The following is a 23,135-nucleotide window of genomic DNA, read 5'->3' on the forward strand; positions in this document are numbered from 1 at the left end:
ATATAAGTAGGACACGTGACATCCCGGAAACTTTGAGAAAAAAACATGTACTTTTTATTGGAGTTGTCTGGAGATGGCTATGCACATTCACGGCATGAGGTTAGTAGTGTAGCATCTCTCTCAATTGAATACGTAAGGTATAATCAAAGAGGGGCTATATGTTCGATGGAAAATGAAAGAGGTTGAACTAACCTTCCACAGAGTTGCATTATTTCCCAGAGAATGCATAGCCCCGAGTTGATTATCCCTTTTATACCATGGCTATAATTTAACTGTGTTCATTTGCCGGTAGAAATGTGTTCAACATCCACTGAAGTAGCTAGCAAGTTTACTAGATAGCTACAGTTGTTGCCTTGGTAACCAAACAAATTAATAATAATATGCCATTTAGCAGATGCTTTTATCCAAAGCGACTTACAGTCATGCGTGCATACATTTTTGTGTATGGGTGGTCCCGGGGATCGAACCCACTACCTTGGCGTTACAAGCGCCGTGCTCTACCAGCTGAGCTACAGAGGACCACAACTAGTAACTAGTTTATCTAACCAAAACATCAGTCCTAGTTTTCTTTTATGAAAATCGAATTCAACAGTGCCAATAATGTTTTCAATTCGACTTTTGCTTTCAAATGCAACTCTACTGTGCTGATATACTGTGTTATTTAAGCAATAAGGCCCAAGGCGGTGTGGTATATGGCCAATATACCATGGCTTAGGGCTGTTCTAATGCACAACACAACTCGGAGTGCCTGGACACAGCCATTAGCCCGTGGTATATTGGCCATATATCACAAACCCCCAAGTTGCCTTATTGCTATTATAAACTGGTTACCAACGTAATTAGAGCAGTAAAAATAAATGTTTTGTCATACACGTGGTATACGGTCTGATATATCATGGCTTTCAGCCAATCAGAATTCAGGGCTAAAACCACCCAGTTTATAAAGGGAAATAATGCACGTACTAGAATGCCCTTCAAGCCAATCAGAAACAAGTATTCAACAATGCCATGGTATAAAGGCGATTGGTGTCAACAACCCTCATCAAATATTTAAAAAAATATTACAATAATGAGATGTATCCACCAATCCAAAGAATGTATAGGCGGGAGCTAGACTGCCCACCATGCCACTATGTGGACAACGACTCCCATTGTTAGGGCGGAGAGACAGGTATCTTGTCAGTATATCCATAATCTTTTACTTCAATGGGGGTAGGGACGTCCCAAGGATCCCGGATAGCAAGGACAATTTTTCGACGGCTGAAACTATATAAATTTGATAATTAATTGGTTGAACTAAAATGAACTATTGAGGATTTGAATGTGGATGCTTTCTATTTCCAGAAGATATATCATATCATTCCGTATAATGACCGTATTTGATAATACGTCAGGGGTCAAAGCGTTATGGAGTTTAAAGGTCATAAGTAAGAGTGCTTGCTTCTCTGGGTGTCGGAGAACCGGACATAAAAAAAAGAAGGTATAAACACGTTATTTGAGCATATGATTCAATTAATATATTAACGTATGTGAAAGATACGGTTGCTGTTTGGATGGTTACACTCACTCCTTTCAATAATCTGTGGTTGGAGACGGTATTTTCTTATTTAATCATTAAAGGAAACCTATTTGGAGTAGCATGCTACATGCTAACTAGCAGCTAGCTAAGTTACAGTAAGCTCCCTAGGGCGGTCGTGTCAACTAAAGATCCGAGCCAAAGATAGTAAACCACGCTTACATGACAGCTTAGAACGAGGATGCTATTTGTATAGTGAACTGAGCATCTTACCATCTGTTAGGATAACGTTATTTGTTCAACTGTTTTTTTCCTTCCCAGAATTGTCCTGTAGGTAGGTAGGCTAACCATTTTTACAAACATGGCTGAGTTGCTTCTGGATTCAAGTATCCGAATATGGGTGGTTTTACCAATTGTATTGATTACATTTTGCGTTGGAATTATCCGTCACTATGTCACCCAACTCCTGCAAAGTGACAAGAAAGTTGATCTGGAACAGGTGTCAGACAGGTGAGTTAACTGACTGAAATACTGTTATCCATGGTATGAAAACATTAAGCAAACTGCTGTAACTATGATGACTAAATATGTCTGCTTACTAAAACCTTAAAATTGACTTTTGCAGCCAAGTCCTTCTGCGTAGCCGCATATTAAGAGAAAATGGAAAATACATCCCTAAACAAGTAAGGTTTGCTTCATATTTGTTATATTCTGAAATGTTCTATTCCTAGTGTGTATCAGAGAATAAATGTCTTTTTTTTGCAGTCATTTAACATGCGAAAGCAGTATTTCAATGATGCAGAAACTGGGTTCTTCAAGAAGGTCAAGAGAAAGGTGACTCCCAAAAACCCAATGACTGGTGAGTCAATCTATTTTTGTTCTTTCCACTTTGACAGTTGTAGCCTCTATCTTAGTTCCATTCTTATAAATGAGAACAAAAATAATTTTTATCAGACATGCATTAAAATGGTGTAACTAAAAATAAACAAATGTTTTACTGCTGTGCTAGACACAATTATTCAACAACTCTTCCTTTTTCAGATACCAGCATGCTGACTGACATGATGAAGGGAAATCTGACCAATGTGCTTCCCATGATTGTGATTGGAGGATGGATCAACTGGGCGTTCTCTGGCTTTGTCATCAGTAAGTTCAGCTTGTTAGGGACATTGACTGCCCTGCATAGCCTCAAGTTTGACGTTGAACTTGCAAAATTGGTCCAATAATTAGATAGGAAATAATGCCTACATAATATAGAGTATCCTGACTTTTTTTGCCATATAATTACACCACAGCCACTTACTATTGTATTGAAGTAGTATTGAACACTGTTAATGATAGTTCTTTTTCCCACAGCTAAGGTTCCCTTTCCTCTGACATTGAGATTCAAACCAATGCTCCAGCGTGGAATTGAACTGCTGTCTCTTGATGCATCCTGGTACAGTATTCCATCCATTCAGTTGTCTATTGTTTCAACCAGCCTTTTAATTACACCAGCAAAGCACAAATAGAAACATACTTTGGGCAATTCCAGGGTAATGGAATTACGCAGAAAATGTATACCAAACAAAAAACATTGAAGTTGAACAAACCATAGAACTGAACTCTATGCACAAGGACTACTTCAAACTATTTCCACTGAACATTTTACAAAAATACATTTACAGGAAGAACTGTGCAGATACAAAGTTTGGTAACAGAATACAACTGAGAGAGATTTTACCATAATTCTGTTACCAAATTTTGCATCTGCAGTTTTTCAAGGAAATGTTTTTTCTCTTTTTTTTACTGTGTAAATTGTTCAAAGTGGTCATTTTGCATAGAGTTGTATGGTTTGTTAAACTTTGAAATCAATGGTTTTTGTTTGGCATCTTGTTGAGGATGTGATTCAGTATATTATCTTGTTGAGGATGTGATTCAGTATATTCTTTTATTTGTAATTGTTTCTAGGGTGAGCTCAGCCTCTTGGTATTTCCTCAATGTTTTTGGACTGAGGAGTATGTACAGCCTCATTCTTGGACAGGACAATGGTAAGCTGATAACGCCAAGTCTTTGCCAAATGAAAAATAATAATAATAGTGTTTTACCTTTATTTAACTAGGCAAGTCAGTTATGAACAAATTCTTATTTACAATGACTGCCTACCCCGGTCAAACCCTCCCCTAACCAGGACGACGCTGGGCCAATTGTGGTGCCGCCTTATGGGACTCCCGATCACGGCCATTGTTGTTCTATGTATATGTTTAATAAGTACGCAGAAAGACTTGGTACTTTGGTGTTAATGTAGAAAACATGTTATTGGAGCTACTCGTTTTAGAACTCTGTTAACAGGATACTGTATCCACCTCGTGAATGCATTTCAAAGTTGTGTTTACTGTTTTTGTCCCAGTTGCAACCCAACTGAGGTACGATACGGCGGGCCCATTCCGTGTTGCATAATGACTGTTGGTCTTGTGTTCCAGCTGCCGATCAGTCGAGGATCATGCAGGATCAGATGACTGGCGCTGCCATGGCCATGCCACCTGATCCTAACAAGGCCTTCAAGGTGAGAAACAATCAGCCTTGGTGCCAGTCTCTCAGCGTTAGCTAGCTGTACGTGAACGGTCACCGTCAATCATTAAGCTTTAATGTCTAATCTTGCTAACATACTCTCATCTAAGGTCATTAGGATATGGTTTTGTTCTATCCTGGGGCAATTAGTTATTGTGGAATGATTTTGGATGTTGGATCAAGCACATAGAAAGGGGTTGTTTGAGCCAGGTGTCGTACTAGTAGGGGTTTTCTTTTTATGCCTGCCATGTTCTTTCAGAGTGAATGGGAGGCGTTGGAGATTGTGGAGCACAAATGGGCCCTGGAGAACGTTGAGGAGGAGCTGATGTCTCGAGACCTGAACTTTTGTGGGATCTTCAGTCAAGAGATAAAAACCACTATGTTCTAATAAGGTTATTGACTTAACTACTACTGCTGTAGAGCCAGACAGTTTCTGTGATACAGTGTATCATCATGGTTCTCTGAGGTAGTTGTAAAAAATGTCTTCAAATGATTGTGATACCTAAACAGTATATTTTTGGCTCAAGGCAATAAAAACCAATAGAAAGGCAAACCTATTTAACCAAATTGTTCTGACCTTAATTTAATGACTACTAATGCCTATTTGTTTCGTTGTGTGAAAATACTGTAAGTCGAATGTAAATTATGCATGTTCTCAGCTTAGTTTTTTTTTGTTGCCTTTCAACTTTTCACTGTTATGCCTTACTGTTATATGAATGCTGAATGAAATCAGTTATCAGCGCATCACACAGATTTTATTTGTAGAAAATAGTTTGGTTGTGTTGATTAATTTCAGACACGTTTCTCCTCTGCACATTTCTGAATCGGCTTGTTCTCTTTGTGTGTGAGAACCTAGGCCTCATCATCTCTGATATTGTCTGCAGTGGTTGTGTTTGTTTTAAGTTATAAGGTTCTTATTAGGAAAATAAATCTCTTTTTTCTACAGCTGTTCTGTGCCCTTGGTCTCTTTTTCAGAGGTGCACTGGTGTTACCTGATTAGCCCCCAATACCATGTAAGCATTTTTTAACATCCAAAATCTTGCCTAAACATCCACTATGGCTGTACTGTGTAATTGAATGAGATGTATCCTGTCAATTGGAGCGGATGTTTTTGTATCTGTGCCAGAAGAGGTGGTGATATGGGGAGAGGAGGATGTATTTGATCTGTTCTATACCATCTGATTGCCTGTGAATATTTAGAAATAAATGAACTTATCTGCAGATCTGAAGGCTTTCTTGTAATGTGTACGTTTCATCAATCATGTGGCATGTTGAAAAAGCAATGCATAGCATGTACGGTACATCTGAGGACTGAGCCATGTCATCCTGAGGCAGAAGTATTATACACATACAATGTATAAGCATGAATCAGACATTTTATTTTATTTCACATAAACGTCGCAAAGTAGCAACTTCACTGCATTGTGTCAAAGCAACGTTGGAACAGCAGGGAAGACGATGCAAGTGTGAAATGCCCATTTTCATTGAGGTATGAATATGAAAACTTCACCGTATACAAAGTTCCTCATATAAGAAAGTGGGTACGATATTCTGTGCACTACAACATCCTAAATGTGGACGTTCTTGTATCATACTGGACGTTAAGTAGTTCGGGATGACCAAGGAATACGTTTGGGATGGCAGCCTGTCCTCTGTTCCAGATAGCTCAAAAGACACTAAACTACCTTTGGAGAGTGCCTCCTCTGTTCCCACTAAAAGCCCAGACATTTACTGCAGCATCACCAATCGTGTGTTAATACTAGAATAGAACATTGCGGTCACTCTAGTTTACTATGTTTTGAACAGCAATATCAGACCAGACGGGTGTTGGTGAATAACATAATTGTGTAATCAGGCTGACTGGCATTAACCTCATGCGTGCGTGTGTGCTGACCTTTTGTGCCTGAACATATTGTACTAATGTGATTCTGCCAAATATTTTTTGAAGATTGTCCTTTTAGAGGTTTTCAGGCAGTATTATGGCCTTCCGCTCCTGTTTCTACATACTGCATATTGCTCTCTCAGGGAAATAATGAATAATCCAAACTAAGCAGGCCTTGCCATTCAGAGTATGGCCACATCCCAATCTAAACTACATCTCTAAAGAAGGGCTTGAGTTAACCAGCTCTCACAGCCACCTTAGATCAGGGGATTATGAACCTGATCATTTACTGCTAGAAAACATAAGGAAAGTCAGGATGTAAAAGTGTCAAATCTACCTCATGCCTACTGGCTATAGTCATCATAATAATCATTTATTCATATCAAAAGATGAGTATACAATAAAATATTTCATCTATTATTAACAAAGTAAAGTAAATTAATCACCCATCCCCTGCATCTGATCCAGATGACCAAAGATAAACATTTATTACAATACAAAAATACTGTACAGATGCTCTTTAAAAAATCATTTAAGAGCTCTATCCATTGCTCGTCATTAAGAAATTGCACAGAATAAAAGAAAACTTTAATATCTAATTTGTAATGTGTAGCCATTTGCTTCTACTAAGAGTCCAAATCTATTTGAATCTGAAAAATATGCATTTGTTAGAATCTCTGGTGCAGGACATCATCTCAAAATCACTGTTGATAGTGGAAAGCTGAGCCTAACCAGAAATTAAATATCTCCAGAAGCACCGAGATGCCCAATTTGTGTATGTGTGTGTGTCTGTGAAGAAGTAAGACGAATACCTAGTCTGATAATTCAATTAAAAACAAATAATGGATCACAAGAGAAAAGATACAAAGTTATAACGCCACAGCGCCTCCAACTGTATTCAAAGTGTCTGTTTCTAATACTATGCTTTTCTTCACCTTTATGTTGCATATGAATCACATTGCAACGTTTCGGTTAATGCAGTTCTTGATATAAAGAATACAGAGAAATAGGAGAATGTAATCTAATTTTAAAATCAGGAGTTAACTGAAATCAAGTTATCTGTGCTGTTAAAGGGGAAATCCACTAAAAAAAAACTATGTTGGTATATTTGTCATTAGTACACTGTTGATTCCATCCCAAAATGTTTTGCATGTCAGCAGTCAAGTTTTCAAGATATTGGATATTCAAGAAGCAAAGTGTCACCGGCCACATCATCATGATGATGCATTTTTCTGTATCAACAGTGGACTAATGGAAAAAATACCAAAAGATAGCTTTTGAGTGGATTTTCCCTTTAAAAAAGGTTCAATGCAGCTGTTTTGATCTCAATATCAAATAATTTCTGGGTAACAATTAAGTACCTTACTGTGATTGTTTTCAAATAAAATGGTCAAAAAGAAACATAGCTTCTTAGCAAAGAGCAATTCCTGAAGCAATAATTTAGCTAGGACTGTCTGGGAGTGGTCTAAGTGAGGGCCCTTATGGTGATTAAGACAACTGGGAGCTCGGGGGGGAACGAGGTCAAATCATGACGTCAGTGATCTTCAGGTCAGACAGTCGGAGCTCTAGGAAGATGCCAGAGTTTCCGACTTTGATGACCTTTCAAAACTATTTTAACCAGTTGGAGTTCGTTTTTTTTTTCAGAGATCTCAGTTGTCTTGAACGCACTGAAGTCAGAGATTTCTGAGTTGTATTGAACGCGGCATAAATGAAGGGATATGTAACCTGAAAACTAGCCGTTATTGGCAGGGAGGTTTGAAACTCTGTTATTGGTCTATTAATGTTTAAGGCCTGGTGATGTCGCCAGGCAGGCAAAAACTCCACCCATGCAAAACAAGCTGACATTTCAGGCGTTCTTTTCAAACAGCTCTTACACCAAAAGGGCATCATTTTCACAATATTATTCCAACCTCATAATGTGGAAATATATATAAAAGCACAGGAAAATCAAGTTTTTGACTGCACTGGGCCTTTAACCTCATACATTGTGATTTACCTACTAGAGCAAAATGCATTCAATTCTATTCAAACAGCCTCAAGGAAATCTGCCTCGATTTGAGCTCAATTGAAAAGCACAGCAGTGGATCAAAGTTAGAGGTCATCTTTCCAGCAGTGCATCACAGTACAGATAGATAGTGGTGCACAGATATTCACAATTCATAGGTCTTGAACCATCTAAATTATGATTGACTATGTCCAATCACTAAGGAGGTCCATTTGGCATCAGCATAGACAGACACTGCATACCTTACTTAGTCTGATTAAGCAATACCAGAAATCATCATTCAACAGATACTAGATAATTTCCCACAAAAAAAATAATAATAATAATAATAAATTGTATTCCTCACTCTTCTGCACCAGCCTGAGAATGTAGCCTCTCACTCCTTGTTCAATGCAGAACAGAGGAAGAAGGTTCAAGTTTTTTTGGAATAGAAAAGATATAAAACAATATCAAATGAAAAAAGCCCCATCAACTCAGGAAAGAGAGAGAACGTCTGCTTCAGTCTGTTTCCATGTTGACACAGGGACTGGCTCCCTCCATCCCATCGTGTTTTGGGGAAGTGACATCATTAGCAGGCTGGGTGGGAGAGGAGCTGTCCAAGGGGGCGGGTAAGGTAGGCTGGCGAATCTTATCTTGTCGGTGGTAGAACAGGAGGTAGGCAGCATTGGTCTGGAAGGGTAAGGGCAAAGGAGGGATCATGACATTGCAAGACAACAACAAAAAATTAAGAAATCATTTTAAACTGTCCAGTAGCTAAACTTACCACAATTTGTTCCTCCCTTGCATATGTCACCTTGCTGTCATCGAAGTAATACCATTGTCCGTTGTCTTTGTTCCGGGCATAGCTGGTGTCTGTCGAGAGAGGAGAGAAATATGTTGAACACTGCCTTGAAAGAAAATGAAGGCATATAACAAAGTATGACATACAAAAGCAGCATCTCACAATGTCCATCTCTGAGTCCGCCATAGTGGTTGGACACTGCTATCAGATCATATCGGCTGGGTGGCTCTCCGTTTGTACCGGTCTTCCTCAGCAGACAACCTGAGAAGTCGAGGTGTCTGCAATAAAGAGCAACGGGTTGGATTAGGATAGCACCTGTCAACACTAATAACTCTGTTGTGGTTTGGAGTTTACACTAGTCACGCTGACATCCTCCCCACTTAAAAATGTAAATGTGGACAGAATGTTTATTATTATACTGAACAAAAATATAAACGCAACAATTTCAACAATTTTACTGAGTTACAGTTCATATAAGGAAATCAGTCAATTGAAATAAATTCAATCTATGGATTTCATATGACAGGGTAGGGGCGCAGCCATGGGTGGGCCTGGGAGGGGGAGGGCATAGCCCCACCCACTGGGGAGCCATGCCCAGCCACTCAGAATGAGTTTTTCCCCACAAAAGGGCTTTATTACAGACAGAAATACTCCTCAGTTTCATCAGCTGTCTGGGTGGCTGGACTCAGACGATCCCGCAGGTGAAGAAGCCGGATGTGGAGGTCCTGGGCTGGCGTGTTTACACATGGTCTGCGGTTGTGAGGCCGGTTGGACGTACTGCCAAATTCTCTAAAACGACGTTGGAGGTGGCTTATGGTAGAGAAATTAACATTAAATTATCTGGCAACAGCTCTGGTGGACATTCCTGCAGTCAGCATGCCAACTGCACGCTCCCTCAAAACTTGAGACATCTGTGGCATTGTGTTGTGAGACAAAACTGCACATTTTAGAGTGGCCTTTTAAATCAAACCAAATCAATTTTTATTGGTCACATACACATATTTAGCAGATGTTATTGCGGGTGTAGTGAAATGCTTGTGTTCCTAGCTCCAACAGTGCAGTAGTATCTAACAATTCACAACAATACACAAATCTAAAAGTAAAAGAATGGAATTAAGAAATATATAAATATTAAGACGAGCAATGTCGGAGTGGCATTGACTAGAATACAGTAGAATAGAATACATATGAAATGAGTAAAGCAGTATGTAAAAATTATTAAAGTGACTAGTGTTCCATTATTAAAGTGGCCAGTGATTCCATGTATATGTATATCGGGCAGCAGCCTCTAAGGTGCAGGGTTGAGTAACCGGGTGGTAGCCGGCTAGTGATGGCTATTTAACAGTCTGATGGCCTTGAGATAGAAGCTGTTTTTCATTCTCTCGGTTCCAGCTTTGAAGCACCTGTACTGACCTCGCCTTCTGGATGATAGCGGGGTGAACAGGCAGTGGCTCGGGTGGTTGATGTCCTTGATGATCTTTTTGGCCTTCCTGTGACATCGGGTGCTGTAGGTGTCCTGGAGGGCAGGCAGTGTGCCCCCGGTGATGCATTGGGCAGACCTCACCACCCTCTGGAGAGCCCTGTGGTTGTGGGCGGTGCAGTTGCTGTACCAGGGGGTGATACAGCCCGACAGGATGCTCTCAATTGTGCATCTGTAAAGGTTTGTGAGGGTCCTAGGGGCCAAGCCAAATTTCTTCAGCCTCCTGAGGTTGAAGAGGCGCTGTTGCGCCTGTGTGGGTGGACCATTTCAGATTGTCAGTGATGTGTACGCCGAGGCAGTTGAAGCTTTCCACCTTCTCCACTGCGGTCCCGTCGATGTGGATAGGGGCGTTTCCTGAAGTCCACGATCAGCTCCTTCATTTTGTTGACGTTGAGGGAGAGGTTATTTTCCTGGCACAACTCTGCCAGGGCCCTCACCTCCTCCCTGTAGGCTGTTTCGTCATTGTTGGTAATCAGGCCTACTACTGTTGTGTCGTCTGCAAACCTGATGATTGAGTTGGAGACGTGCGTGGCCACGCAGTCATGGGTGAACAGGGAGTACAGGAGGGGGCAGAGCACGCACCCTTGTGGGGCCCCTGTGTTCAGGATCAGCGAAGTGGTGTTGTTTCCTACCTTCACCACCTGGGGGCGGCCCGTCAGGAAGTCCAGGACCCAGTTGCACAGGGCGGGGTTCAGACCCAGGGCCCCGAGCATAATGATGAGCTTGGAGGGTACTATGGTGTTGAAGGCTGAGCTATAGTCAATGAACAGCATTCTGACGTAGGTATTCCTCTTGTCCAGATGGGATAGGGCAGTGTGCGGCGCGATAGCGATTGCATCATCTGTGGATCTATTGGGGCGATAAGCAAATTGAAGTGTGCCTAGGGTGTCAGGTAAAGTAGAGGTGATATGATCCTTAACTAACCTCTCAAAGCACTTCATGATGACAGAAGTGAGTGCTACGGGGCGATAGTAATTTAGTTCAGTTACCTTTGCGTTCTTCGGTACAGGAACAATGGTGGACATCTTGAAGCAAGTGGGGACAGCAGACTGGGATAGGGAGAGATTGAATATGTCCGTAAACACTCCAGCCAGCTGGTCTGCGCATGCTCTGAGGACGCGGCTAGGAATGCCGTCTGGGCCGGCAGCCTTGCGAGGGTTAACACGCTTCAATGTCTTACTCACGTCGGCCACGGAGAACGAGAGCCCATAGTCCATGGGAGCGGGCCGCGTCGGTGGCACTGAGTTATCCTCAAAGCGGGCAAAGAAGGATTTAGCTTGTCTGGGAGCAAGACGTCGGTGTCTGCGACGTGGCTGGTTTTCCCTTTGTAATCCGTGATTGTCTGTAGACCCTGCCACATACATCTTGTGTCGGAGCCATTGAATTGCGACTCCACTTTGTCGCTGTACTGATATTTTGCCTGTTTGAATGCCTTACGGAGGGAATAACTACACTGTTTGTATTCGACCGTATTCCCAGTCACTTTGCGCTTTCAGTTTTGCGCGAATGCTGCCATCTATCCACGGTTTCTGGTTTGGGTAGGTTTTAATAGTCACTGTGGGAACAACATCCCCTATACACTTCCTGATGAACTCAGTCACTGTGTCTGTGTATGCGTCAATGTTATTCTCAAAGGCTACCCGGAACATATCCCAGTCCGCGTGATCAAAACAATCTTGAAGCATGGATTCCGATTGGTCAGACCAGCTTTGAATAGACCTTAGCACGGGTACTTCCTGTTTGAGTTTTACTGTCCCCAGCACAAGGTGCACCTGTGTAATAATCATGCTGTGTAATCAGCTTCTTGACATGCCAAACCTGTCAGGTGGATGGATTATCTTGGCTAAGGAGAAATGCTCATTAACAGGGATGTAAACAGAGAAATAAGCTTTTTGTGCGTATGAAAAAGTATATTTTATTTCAGCTCATGAAACCAACACTTTACATGTTACATTTATATTTTTGTTCAGTATAGAAGACACAGACAAGATGTAACTAACCTGAGAGGGAAGTCAACGATGATGTCCAGCTTCTCCCTGGAGTACTTGGTGTAGGAGAAGCGTTTCAGGTGGATGATGAGAACCTCAGGTAGTGACCACAGGTCCAGTTTCTTAGTGGCCAGTTGGTGTTTCTTACACATTGGGCAGTACCTGCAGCAAACATATGCAACGCATCTTTAGAAGATCATTGCACACAAATCATAGCTATTTAACCTAACAGTATTTAGCAGTAAGTTGTAATCTGTTACTGATATAAACAATGTAGTCTACAGTATGTATCTATCTATCTATCGTATGTATCTGAAATGTTAACTCTATTCAGCTTACACAGCATCATTCTTGTCTATAGATAGATAGACACCTACTCATTCAAGGGTTTCTTTATTTTTTACTATTTTCTACATTGTATAATAATAGTGAAGACATCAAAACTATGAAATAACACATATGGAATCATGTAGTACCCAATCACCCAAAAAGTGTTAAACAAATCAAAATATATTTTATATTTGAGATTCTTCAAATAGCCACCCTTTGCCTTGATGACAGCTTTGCACACTCTTGGCATTCTCTCAACCAGCTTCACCTGGAATGCTTTTCCAACAGTCTTGAAGGAGTTCCCACTTGTTGGCTGAGCACTTGTTGGCTGCTTTTCCTTCACTCTGCCGTCCAACTTATCCCAAACCATCTCAATTGGGTTGAGGTCGGGGTATTGTGGAGGCCAGGTCATCTGATGCATCACTCTCCTTCTTGGTAAAATAGCCCTTACACAGCCTGGAGGTGTGTTGGGTCATTGTCCTGTTGAAAAACAAATGATAGTCCCACTAAGCCCAAACCAGATGGGATGGCGTATCGCTGCAGAATGCTGTGGTAGCCATGCTGGTTAAGCGTGCCTTGAATTCTAACTAAAATCACAGACAGTGTCACCAGCAAAGCACCCCCACACCATTACACCTCCTCCTCCATGCTTTACGGTGGGAACTACACATGCGGAGATCATCCGTTCACCCATACCGTGTCTCATAAAGACACGGCGGTTGGAACCAAAAATCTCCAATTTAGACTCCAGACCAAAGGACAAATTTCCACCGGTCTAATGTCCATTGCTCGTGTTTCTTGGCCCAAGCAGGTCTCTTCTTCTTATTGGTGTCCTTTAGTAGTGGTTTCTTTGCAGCAATTCGACCATGAAGGCCTGATTCACACAGTCTCTTCTGAGCAGTTGATGTTGAGATGTGTCTTTGACTTGAACTCTTTGAATAATTTATTTGAGCTGCAATTTCTGAAGCTGGTAACTAATGAACTTATCCTCTGCAGCAGAGGTAACTGTGGGTCTTCCATTCCTGTGGCGGTCCTCATGAGAGCCAGTTTCATCATATCGCTTGATGGTTTTTGCGACTCCACTTGAAGAAACTTTCAAAGTTCTTGAAATGTTCCGTATTGATTGACCATCATGTCTTAAAGTAATGATGGGACTGTCGTTTCTCTTTGCTTATTTGAGCTGTTCTTGCCATAATATGGACTTGGTCTTTTACCAAATAGGGCTATCTTCTGTATACCACCCCTACCTTGTCACAACACAACTGATTGGCTCAAACGCATTAAGAAGGAAAGAAATTCCACAAATGACCTTTTAAGAAGGCACACCTGTTAATTGAAATGCATTCCAGGTGACTACCTCATGAAGCTGGTTGAGAGAATGCCAAGAGTGTGCAAAGCTGTCATCAAGGCAAAGGGTGACTATTCGCAGAATCTCAAATAAAAAATATATTTTGATTTGTTTAACACTTTTTTGGTTACTACATGATTCCATATGTGTTATTTCATAGTTTTGATGTTACAATGAAGAAAATAGTAAAAATAAAGAAAAACTCTTGAATGAGTAGGTGTCCAAACTTTTGACTGGTAGTGTAGATAGATACATACCATAGATAGATAGATACATACTGTAGATAGATACTGTAGATAGATAGATACTGTAGACAGATACTGTAGATAGACAGATATGATAGATAAGAATGCCAGGTGTGGGGAAGCAGTACCAGGGGTTTTCTTCCTCCAGGGTCTCCACAGTGGTGAACAGCTCAATGCACTCCTGCAGCTGCACTGTGGTCTGCTGGTGAGGAACCTCCATGCTTTGGTGTTTCACATACTTCTGTGGATGGAAGGAGTTCCGGAGTTAGCTAAATGACCAGCAAGCAGGCTGTTACCGCTGCTAGCCCAAACACATATCACACCTTCACACTTTAATAACACAGAGTGTAAAGCGTGATTCACACATACCTCTGCCTCATTCTCATTGTAGTATTTCTTCTTCATGTCAGGATCCCAGTCCATGGCCACATATGGTTGAGCTGTGAAAGAGATACAGTAATATTAAATCAAATATCCAGATACTAGGCTCCAAAACAAAGGAAAGGAATGTGGACACCTGCTCGTCGAACATCTCATTCCAAAATCACGGGCATTAATATGGAGTTGGTCATTCTACTGCCAGTGTTTGTCTATGGAGATTGCATGGCTGTGTGCTCAATTTAGTACACCTGTCAGCAACGGGTGTGGCTGAAATAGCCAAATCTACTACCGTGAAGGAGTGTCCACATACTTTTGTATATATATTGTATATGAGCCTGGCTACAGCCGTGACAAAGTAGTTGGCAGTGTGAATGTGATGTGGTGTCAGACTCACAGCTAAAAGAGAAGGCACTGCCGTCCTCCCCCATGCCTCTCTCTGTTGTGCCGTTGGAGTTGACCGCCTGGATGGAGAAGAGCAGCTTCCTGCGTCTGGCCTCGCAGCCCTTTCTCTTTGCCTGCCTCTCGTTGGCCTGTGGGGGGCACTCACCCCTCTCCTCCTTCTCACATGGCTGCTGCTGCTGGAGGCCTGCACCCTGCTGGCTGTCTGTTGGGCCTGTAGGACAAGCATCGACACTAGCGCCACCACTGGCTCCAGCACCACCACTGGCTCCAGCACCACCACTGGCTCCAGCACCACCATTGGCTCCCGCTCCACCACTGGCTCCCGCACCACCACTGGCTCCAGCACCACCACTGGCTCCAGCACCACCACTGGCTCCAGCACCACCACTGGCTCCAGCACCACCACTGGCTCCAGCACCACCACTGGCTCCAGCACCACCACTGGCTCCAGCACTGCAGGATGCCGAGGTGCTGTCCTCTTTGCTGCACCCTGCCCTGACCTCACTGCTGGCCCCCTCATCAGCCTGTGCCTGTTCTCCAGACTCCTGGGTCTGGTCTAGCTGAGTCTGGGTCACAGCAGGGCCTTGGCCACCATCACAACGGTGATCTCTCTTGGAGGGTCCTGGCCTCTCACCGTCATCCTCACCGTCATCTGTGGAGACAGACAACATTGTGGAGTGGAGACACTAAGTAAAACCTGTAGTTTGTAGAAATCCATTCTCTCCAGCGTATCAATGATTTGCTAAGTGAGATCATTTTGGAGATCAATTACCATAGCTGACACCATTGGTCTGGGTCTTGTACAGTTCTTCCTCCTCCTCCTCATCATCATCATCTTCACCCTCCTCCTCCTCCTCCTCCTCCTCCACCTCCTCTGAGGGATCTGGTGGTCGGACATACCGCCTGTGAAAACATCACGCACCATCTTTCAGACACAGCATCTTTATAACCAGTTATCACAATCAAACTTGATAAAAAACCTCCATTAAAAAACATTGACACTTTTAGCTGATGTTTGGCCTGTGACAGTAACTCACGCTAGTCGCTGCAGGAAGATGTGATAGAGGGCGTCGCGGCTGCACTGGCCTCGAGGCACAGCCATGAGCAGTGGGTGTCCGAACAGGGACGTCCCATAGCTGCTGCTCCCTGAGCCGTAGTCCCTGTAGTGGGAACGCTCCCTCAGGTACAGAGCCAGCACCACTTCATCCCCCTCCTCCTCCACAGAGCCTCTGTTCAGCTCATACCTACCAGGGCAACACACAGACAGGGGTCAGGGGAGATGCTGAAGCTAACAGGCAAAAGGGAAAACACCCCAAAAGTATGTTTTTGGTGTGGAGGTAAATGCTGTTTTTTACGTACACAAATATGTCATCCCGGTCCAGGATGCAGCTTAGAGATTCGTCAGCATGGTAGAGCTTATAGAAGCGGTGGTTGAACACGTCGGCCACAACCATCTGAAATAGGAAATAAGAGAGACACACAGGACAGTATCAACTCAACATTTAATGTGATGAATGACGATAGAGTGTTCCCAGAGGCTACTGTTCATTTCACAGTGGGACTTTAAAACGTTGTCTTACTTGATTGGCTGGGATTTTGGTCATTTCCGAGAGAGCGGAGCACAGGTCAAACACTTTGCCAGCTTTGGGTACAACCAAGCGATGCTGGTGAGAGTGAATACAAATAAATCAATACACATGATCACCTATAAAAAGCATGATGTAGGGCCAACTATAGGAAGATTAATATTGTACCTGAACAGGTTTGGCCACAGGGTCCAGAGAGACGAAGAAGACCTCCATTACCCGGTCCTTGCTAACAGGAAGGGGCACGCTCAGGTAACAGAAGGGGTCAAAGGTGACAGAGACTTTGCGGCACTCGGGGCAAACCAGGGTGGACTTGAACAACCCGTGGAAGGTGTCAACAATCACAGAGTTGTTCCGTCGCCGGTGGTTACGCCACGCCTCCTCTGCCACTTCCTGAACGTTGAGGTCAAAGGGTGAGTGTGAGGAAAAATGAAAATGCCTTTTAGGTCTACTACAGTTTCCAGAGTCATGGAGGTACAGTATGTTACAGTTCTTCTCCACTACAGGTTGTTACCTGGTCAGGCCTGCCAGCGGCGTCCTTCAGCTCGATGTACTCCTTGTTCTTGACCCGGTTGAGATCCTCATGAAGCCCGTCCAGCAGGAAGGAGAGCAGCTCCTGGGAGTCATGCTGCTGGTAGCCCAGAAACTGGGAGGCAAAGTGGCCAACCTTGGTCTGGTAAGAAAAACAACACACAAGGTTATCTCAAGGTACGCATGGTCAACACTTTAGCATGACAGACTGACAAGCCTCTTTAATTTATTATAAAATTGTGGGCAGAGTTTCACACTTTACACTGATAACTACCTTGAAGATCCTGGGAACCACAGAGTAGTGCCTCCCCGACCACATCTGTTTGATGACGTCAGCATAGGCCTCTGCGATCTCCCCCTTCATGCCCAGGGGGTTGGTGAAGTTGAGCTCCTCCAGATAAGCATTCCTCAGGAAGTACTCCGTCAGTGGAGGAGTGTTACTGAGACACTGGACAGAGCAGGGAGAGGAACACAATCCATCTATCATAGACTAGGCCCCCTGCATTTAGGTACAGCGTGGACAGTAATGATGACTTACCTGCAGTGCAGAGTTCATGAAACATGTGTTTCCCAGATTTGTGAGGCCACAGACTCCTGGCTGGCCCCGGTAAGAGTCGTGTTCCTCCACAGAGTTCCTCCTACGAGACAGGGAAGGAGAAACATATCACCTACCGAACACTACAATAAGACAAAAGGTACTCTACACTCCTACAGATACAACACGTTTTCTTGTCCCACATATTGGAATCACTATTACCACAAATACAGTGTTGCTACATTAGCAGCAGTAATTTTGGTCAACTGTACATTGTCTAATTTCACACTGATAATATTGGTAAAGAAAGAAAAAAGGTTAAAAGAAGGAACCCCCACATGATCTGCGGTCTGGAGCTGGGCCAGGTACCATCTGCATTCCTCATCTCCATGATCACCGTCTGCAACGCAGGCAGGACATGTTACAACACAGCTGCAATTGAAACACACTACCACGGTATCACAGGAAGCAGCAGGGGGAGGGGAGGGAAGCAGGTAGGTGTGGGGTGGGATGAGGGGCGGAGCGCTGACAGTCAGAGAAGCAGGTAGGTGTGGGGTGGGATGAGGGGCGGAGCGCTGACAGTCAGAGAAGCAGGTAGGTGTGGGGTGGGATGAGGGGCGGAGCGCTGACAGTCAGAGAAGCAGGTAGGTGTGGGGTGGGGTAGGATGAAGGGCGGAGCGCTGACAGTCAGGGGAGCAGACATACCATGCCAGAGCTGAGGCAGGAGTCGAGGACTCTGACGTGGACGTTCCGCAGCCTCTCACAGCTGGTGTCTGAGCTCTTCATCCACAGCCGGGTCTCTGCCCCCTCCACCACCTCAAACTGCTTCATCATCACCTTCTGAATCGTATCTGAAGGGGAAAACATGAACAAACACACATATATAGAGATACACAACAACTCAGCATAGCTACTAATTCCCCTTTTGGATGTGTTTCTACTTACGGATGTGATCTGAACGGCTAAACTGTGCTGTCACAACATTTTCCATGTTGCTATGGAGACACAGGAAGATTTCCACAGGGTAGACCTCAACCTTGACTGTGCTGGGCAGATCTACCACCTGAAACAGATCATGCATTAACAGTCAATTAATTTCCTAATACAAATGAAACACATAGCCATAAGATGAGTCAGTACAACATGATATGATTTGACCATAAGGTCTGCAGGTTCTCTGCATCTCGGTGACCATTCTGTTTTAGGGCAATTCCACGGTAACAGTGTGACATTTTACAAAAACAAATGTACTTGAAGAACAGTGCAGATGCAAAGTTTGGTAACAGAATGATGGTTTGTGCTGTCATTCTGTTATCAAACTTTGCATCTGCACTGTTCTTCAAATAAATTTGTTTTTGTAAAATTGTCAGTGGACATTTTTTAAAAGTAGTCCTTGTGAATAGAGTTGTATTGTTTGTTTAACTTTGCAATCATTGGTTTTTGTTTGACATACATTTCATAGTGAAAGATTTGTGTCTCAGTGTCACTCTGTTATCGTGGAATTGCCATTTACCTTCCGCTCCAGGGCAGGCTGGACTTCTACCATGCCATACCAGGCCAGAAGCTTGTGCCATGCTTCAGCAGGGACCAACACAAAGTCCTCATTCTCCACCAGACGCTCCTTCAGATGGTATGAATCCAGTTCTGTGGGTATCATAATCATCATGATACATCTCTGACTTAATACTGTGTCTTCTGTTGTTACAGGATCTCTTTGTAATGCAACACTCACCCTCAAACAGCTCTGTGTTGTCAATCTGTCCAGGGAAAGATGAGGAGTTCTGGTCTCCTGTTTCCACATACTCCTTCCACTGCTCATACCATCGCCTCTCCACCAGGTACCTGCATGTGTTAGTTATAGGAACAGCAATCTCTTCTCTGATTGGGGTGCATTTGGTTTATTTACTGATACAATTCTAGATATAATGGCAAATTCACAATTGCAGGAATGGATATTTCAAAATTAGGGCAGCTAACCTTTGGCAAATCATGGCTAGCAAGCTAGTTTTCTAATTCCCTTTTAAATTGAGTTTGTTAGGACAAAACAGCACTTGAATGGCGTTTCATTCATTCACAAAGATTTCCTGGCCTTTATATAACCACAATGGTAGCAGTGATCATTTCACATTTGGGTGTTATACTGATAAAACCATTGGTGTAAAGTACTTAAGTAAAAATACTTTAAAGTACTACTTCAGTAGTTTTTTGGGGTATCTGTACTTTACTATTTATATTTTTGACAACTTTTACCCCACTACATTCCTAAAGAAAACAATGTACTTTTTACTCCATACATTTTCCCTGACACCCAAATGTACTCGTTACATTTCGATTGCATTGCAGGACATGAAAATGGTCGAATTCACACACTTATCAAGAGAACATCCCTGGTCATCCCTACTGCCTCTGATCTGGAGGACTCACTAAACACAAATGCTTTGTTTGTAAATTATGTCTGAGTGTGCCCCTGGCTATCCGTACATTTAAAAAATAAATAATAATAATCGTGCCGTCTTGTTTGCTTAATATAAGGAATGTGAAATGATTTATACTTTTACTTTTGATACTTAACTATATTTAAAACCAAACACTTAGACTTTTACTCCAGTAGTATTTTACTGGGTGACTTTCACTTAAGTCATTTTCTATTAAGATATCTTTAGTTTTACTCAAGTATGACAATTGGGTACTTTTCCTGGATAAAACGAAACTTTTCTGGCAAAAACGAAAGTACCAGCCAGCTAGCTAATGGCTAATTGGGTATGAAGGAGCGTAGCAAGCTATGCAGTTAGCTAACTTAGATGGCGCTCACTTGCTTGAAATAATAGGGACAACACACAATAATCTGCAAGCTTTGGAAAACAAATAGAATACCAACAATTTGAAACTAAACCGAAAGGATTGCAAGTTGATAGCTAGCTGTTCCTGTCCTACTAGCTAGCGTAATAGTTAGCTAACAGGCGGGCTAGCCTGCTGTCAGTGTAGCTAGCTAATGTTAGGAAGCAAGCTTGTTAACTACAGTCAAAACATTGACATGATCTGTCCCAACTGGATATGTTAGTTGCGAGTCTGGGACGTGATGTTAATCGTCATAATATTACCACAATCCAACTAATTAGCTAATTAACCAAACAACTACCGTGAGCAGACATAACGTTAGCTAGCTAGTTTTCCGCAACACGCTCTCCCTAAAATGCTAATGCTAACGCGGTGATCAAACGTCATTCGCCAAACACCAGCGCAGATATTTCAGGCAAGAAGAATAACACACATTTGGCAATTAAAAAATGCTCTTATCTAAAGATAATGCTAGATTACGCTGTTTATGATATATGTAATCTAAGCAACAGCAAAGACATCACTGTCATTATTTGTTGTCGGTAGATCAGTGTGGGGTGTCAGTTCAGAGCAGAGGGCGGGTTAGTTATAACGTTAAGTATCTTTGATCTTACCAAGTATCCCCTGCACGGAGTTCATGTTCCTGAAGTAGAGACTCGATTTCTTTGCGTTGAGTCTCTAATCCAGGAGGTTCTGTAACCGCAGATGAAGTAGTAGCAGCCATGATAACTCATAAATATCAGGATTCTGCAAGAAAAACACTGAAGTCAACAACAGTTTAGATTCTGTGGAGAAACCATTGGTGAGATGATGATTCAGGAAGCAGGAAGTGTTTTGATGGTGACAACATCCTTGCACGCAAAAGGGCGTTTTTGCTTGTGAGTGTGTTCCTTCCAAGCAGGTGCGATTGTATCCAGAAGAAGGTTACATTTTCAATATGTCAAGAATTAAGAATCCAATATTTGTCCAATATGCATAAAATATTGTTAAATTGTCACTTCATTCTCTAATGTTAGTGTTTCCCATCTCTCTACTTGGGGACGGCCAGAATGGCCAATCAAGGGGTTTGTGCTGATCAGTTGAATTAGTTGTATCAGTTTAGGGGAAGAACAAAAATGAGGACCACCTATTGAGCCCACGGGGTTGGGAAACAGTATACCGGTACTAGTGTATCAATCAATCAATCAATCAATTTTATTTTATATAGCCCTTCTTACATCAGCTAATATCTCGAAGTGCTGTACAGAAACCCAGCCTAAAACCCCAAACAGCTAGTAATGCAGGTGTAGAAGCACGGTGGCTAGGAAAAACTCCCTAGAAAGGCGAAAACCTAGGAAGAAACCTAGAGAGGAACCAGGCTATGAGGGGTGGCCAGTCCTCTTCTGGCTGTGCCGGGTGGAGATTATAACAGAACCATGCCAAGATGTTCAAAAATGTTCATAAGTGACAAGCATGGTCAAATAATAATCAGGAATAAATCTCAGTTGGCTTTTCATAGCCGATCATTAAGAGTTGAAAACAGCAGGTCTGGGACAGGTAGGGGTTCCATAACCGCAGGCAGAACAGTTGAAACTGGAATAGCAGCAAGGCCAGGCGGACTGGGGACAGCAAGGAGTCACCACGGCCGGTAGTCCCGACGTATGGTCCTAGGGCTCAGGTCTCTCAGTTGGCTTTTCATAGCCGATCATTAAGAGTTGAAAACAGCAGGTCTGGGACAGGTAGGGGTTTCGTAGCCGCAGGCAGAACAGTTGAAACTGGAATAGCAGCAAGGCCAGGCGGACTGGGGACAGCAAGGTGTCATCATGCCCGGTAGTCCTGACGTATGGTCCTAGGGCTCAGGTTCTCAGAGAGAAAGAGAGAACGAGAGAATTAGAGAGAGCATACTTAAATTCACACAGGACACTGGATAAGACAGGAGAAGTACTCCAGGTATAACCAACTAACCCCAGCCCCCCGACACATAAACTACTGCAGCATAAATACTGGAGGCTGAGACAGGAGCGGTCCGGAGACACTGTGGCCCCATCCGAAGAAACCCCCGGACAGGGCCAAACAGGAAGGATATAACCCCACCCACTCCGCCAAAGCACAGCCCCCGCACCACTAGAGGGATATCCCCAACCACCAACTTACAATCCTGAGACAAGGCCGAGTATAGCCCACAGAGGTCTCCACCACAGCACAAACCAAGGGGGGGGGCGCCAACCCAGACAGGAAGATCACGTCAGTAACTCAACCCACTCAAGTGACGCACCCCTCCCAGGGACGGCATGAAAGAGCACCAGCAAGCCAGTGACTCAGCCCCTGCAACAGGGTTAGAGGCAGAGAACCCCAGTGGAGAGGGGAACCGGCCTGGCAGAGACAGCAAGGGCTGTTCGTTGCTCCAGCCTTTCCGTTCACCTTCACACTCCTGGGCCAGACTACACTCAATCATATGACCTACTGAAGAGATAAGTCTTCAGTAAAGACTTAAAGGTTGAGACCGAGTCTGCGTCTCTCACATGTAACAACATTTGTATCACCCTATGATGTGTATAAACAAATGTTCTCGGTATAGCGTCTGCTAAATGACTAAAATGTAAAAATAAACCCACAGGTTTATATACATAATTGGTATAATCTGACAAGGGAACAGTTGTAGTGCAGGGTCCCATGTGGCTCAGTTGGTAGAGCATGGCACTTGCAACGCCAAGGTTGTGTTCGATTCTCACTGGAGTCCAGTAAGAAAAAGTATGAA

At 43.1% G+C, this 23,135-nt stretch overlaps 3 protein-coding genes across 3 annotated transcripts; 1 reads left to right on the forward strand and 2 right to left on the reverse strand.

The window, feature by feature from the left end:
- Positions 1–1,205: 1,205 nt before the first annotated feature.
- LOC311150270 (ER membrane protein complex subunit 3) lies at positions 1,206–5,287 on the forward strand. Its single transcript, XM_084187655.1, has 9 exons — positions 1,206–1,480; positions 1,838–2,026; positions 2,142–2,199; positions 2,282–2,375; positions 2,558–2,662; positions 2,873–2,954; positions 3,467–3,546; positions 3,979–4,061; positions 4,326–5,287. The coding sequence occupies exons 2-9, from the start codon at positions 1,878–1,880 to the stop codon at positions 4,452–4,454; spliced, it is 780 nt and encodes a 259-aa protein (XP_084043781.1). The 5' UTR covers positions 1,206–1,480; positions 1,838–1,877; the 3' UTR covers positions 4,455–5,287.
- A 137-nt stretch (positions 5,288–5,424) lies between these two features.
- On the reverse strand, positions 5,425–21,199 carry usp11 (ubiquitin specific peptidase 11). The gene is made up of 21 exons (XM_084187622.1): positions 21,013–21,199; positions 19,293–19,402; positions 19,074–19,204; positions 18,506–18,623; positions 18,266–18,411; positions 17,899–17,960; positions 17,564–17,663; positions 17,300–17,473; positions 17,009–17,167; positions 16,663–16,887; positions 16,489–16,572; positions 16,268–16,362; positions 15,946–16,152; positions 15,681–15,811; positions 14,901–15,560; positions 14,495–14,565; positions 14,254–14,366; positions 12,215–12,364; positions 8,897–9,012; positions 8,717–8,805; positions 5,425–8,622 (listed from the first exon to the last, which is right to left on the reverse strand). Exons 1-21 carry the CDS (start codon positions 21,120–21,122, stop codon positions 8,452–8,454), a joined length of 3,222 nt encoding a protein of 1,073 aa, XP_084043748.1. The 5' UTR covers positions 21,123–21,199; the 3' UTR covers positions 5,425–8,451.
- On the reverse strand, positions 9,025–12,142 carry LOC311150275 (uncharacterized protein). The gene is made up of 2 exons (XM_084187661.1): positions 11,204–12,142; positions 9,025–11,063 (listed from the first exon to the last, which is right to left on the reverse strand). The coding sequence occupies exon 2, from the start codon at positions 10,985–10,987 to the stop codon at positions 10,490–10,492; it is 498 nt and encodes a 165-aa protein (XP_084043787.1). The 5' UTR covers positions 10,988–11,063; positions 11,204–12,142; the 3' UTR covers positions 9,025–10,489.
- Positions 21,200–23,135: the final 1,936 nt, after the last annotated feature.

The sequence above is a fragment of the Coregonus lavaretus genome (genome assembly GCF_964263955.1).
Source record: "Coregonus lavaretus genome assembly, chromosome: 22".
NCBI lineage: Eukaryota > Metazoa > Chordata > Actinopteri > Salmoniformes > Salmonidae > Coregonus > Coregonus lavaretus.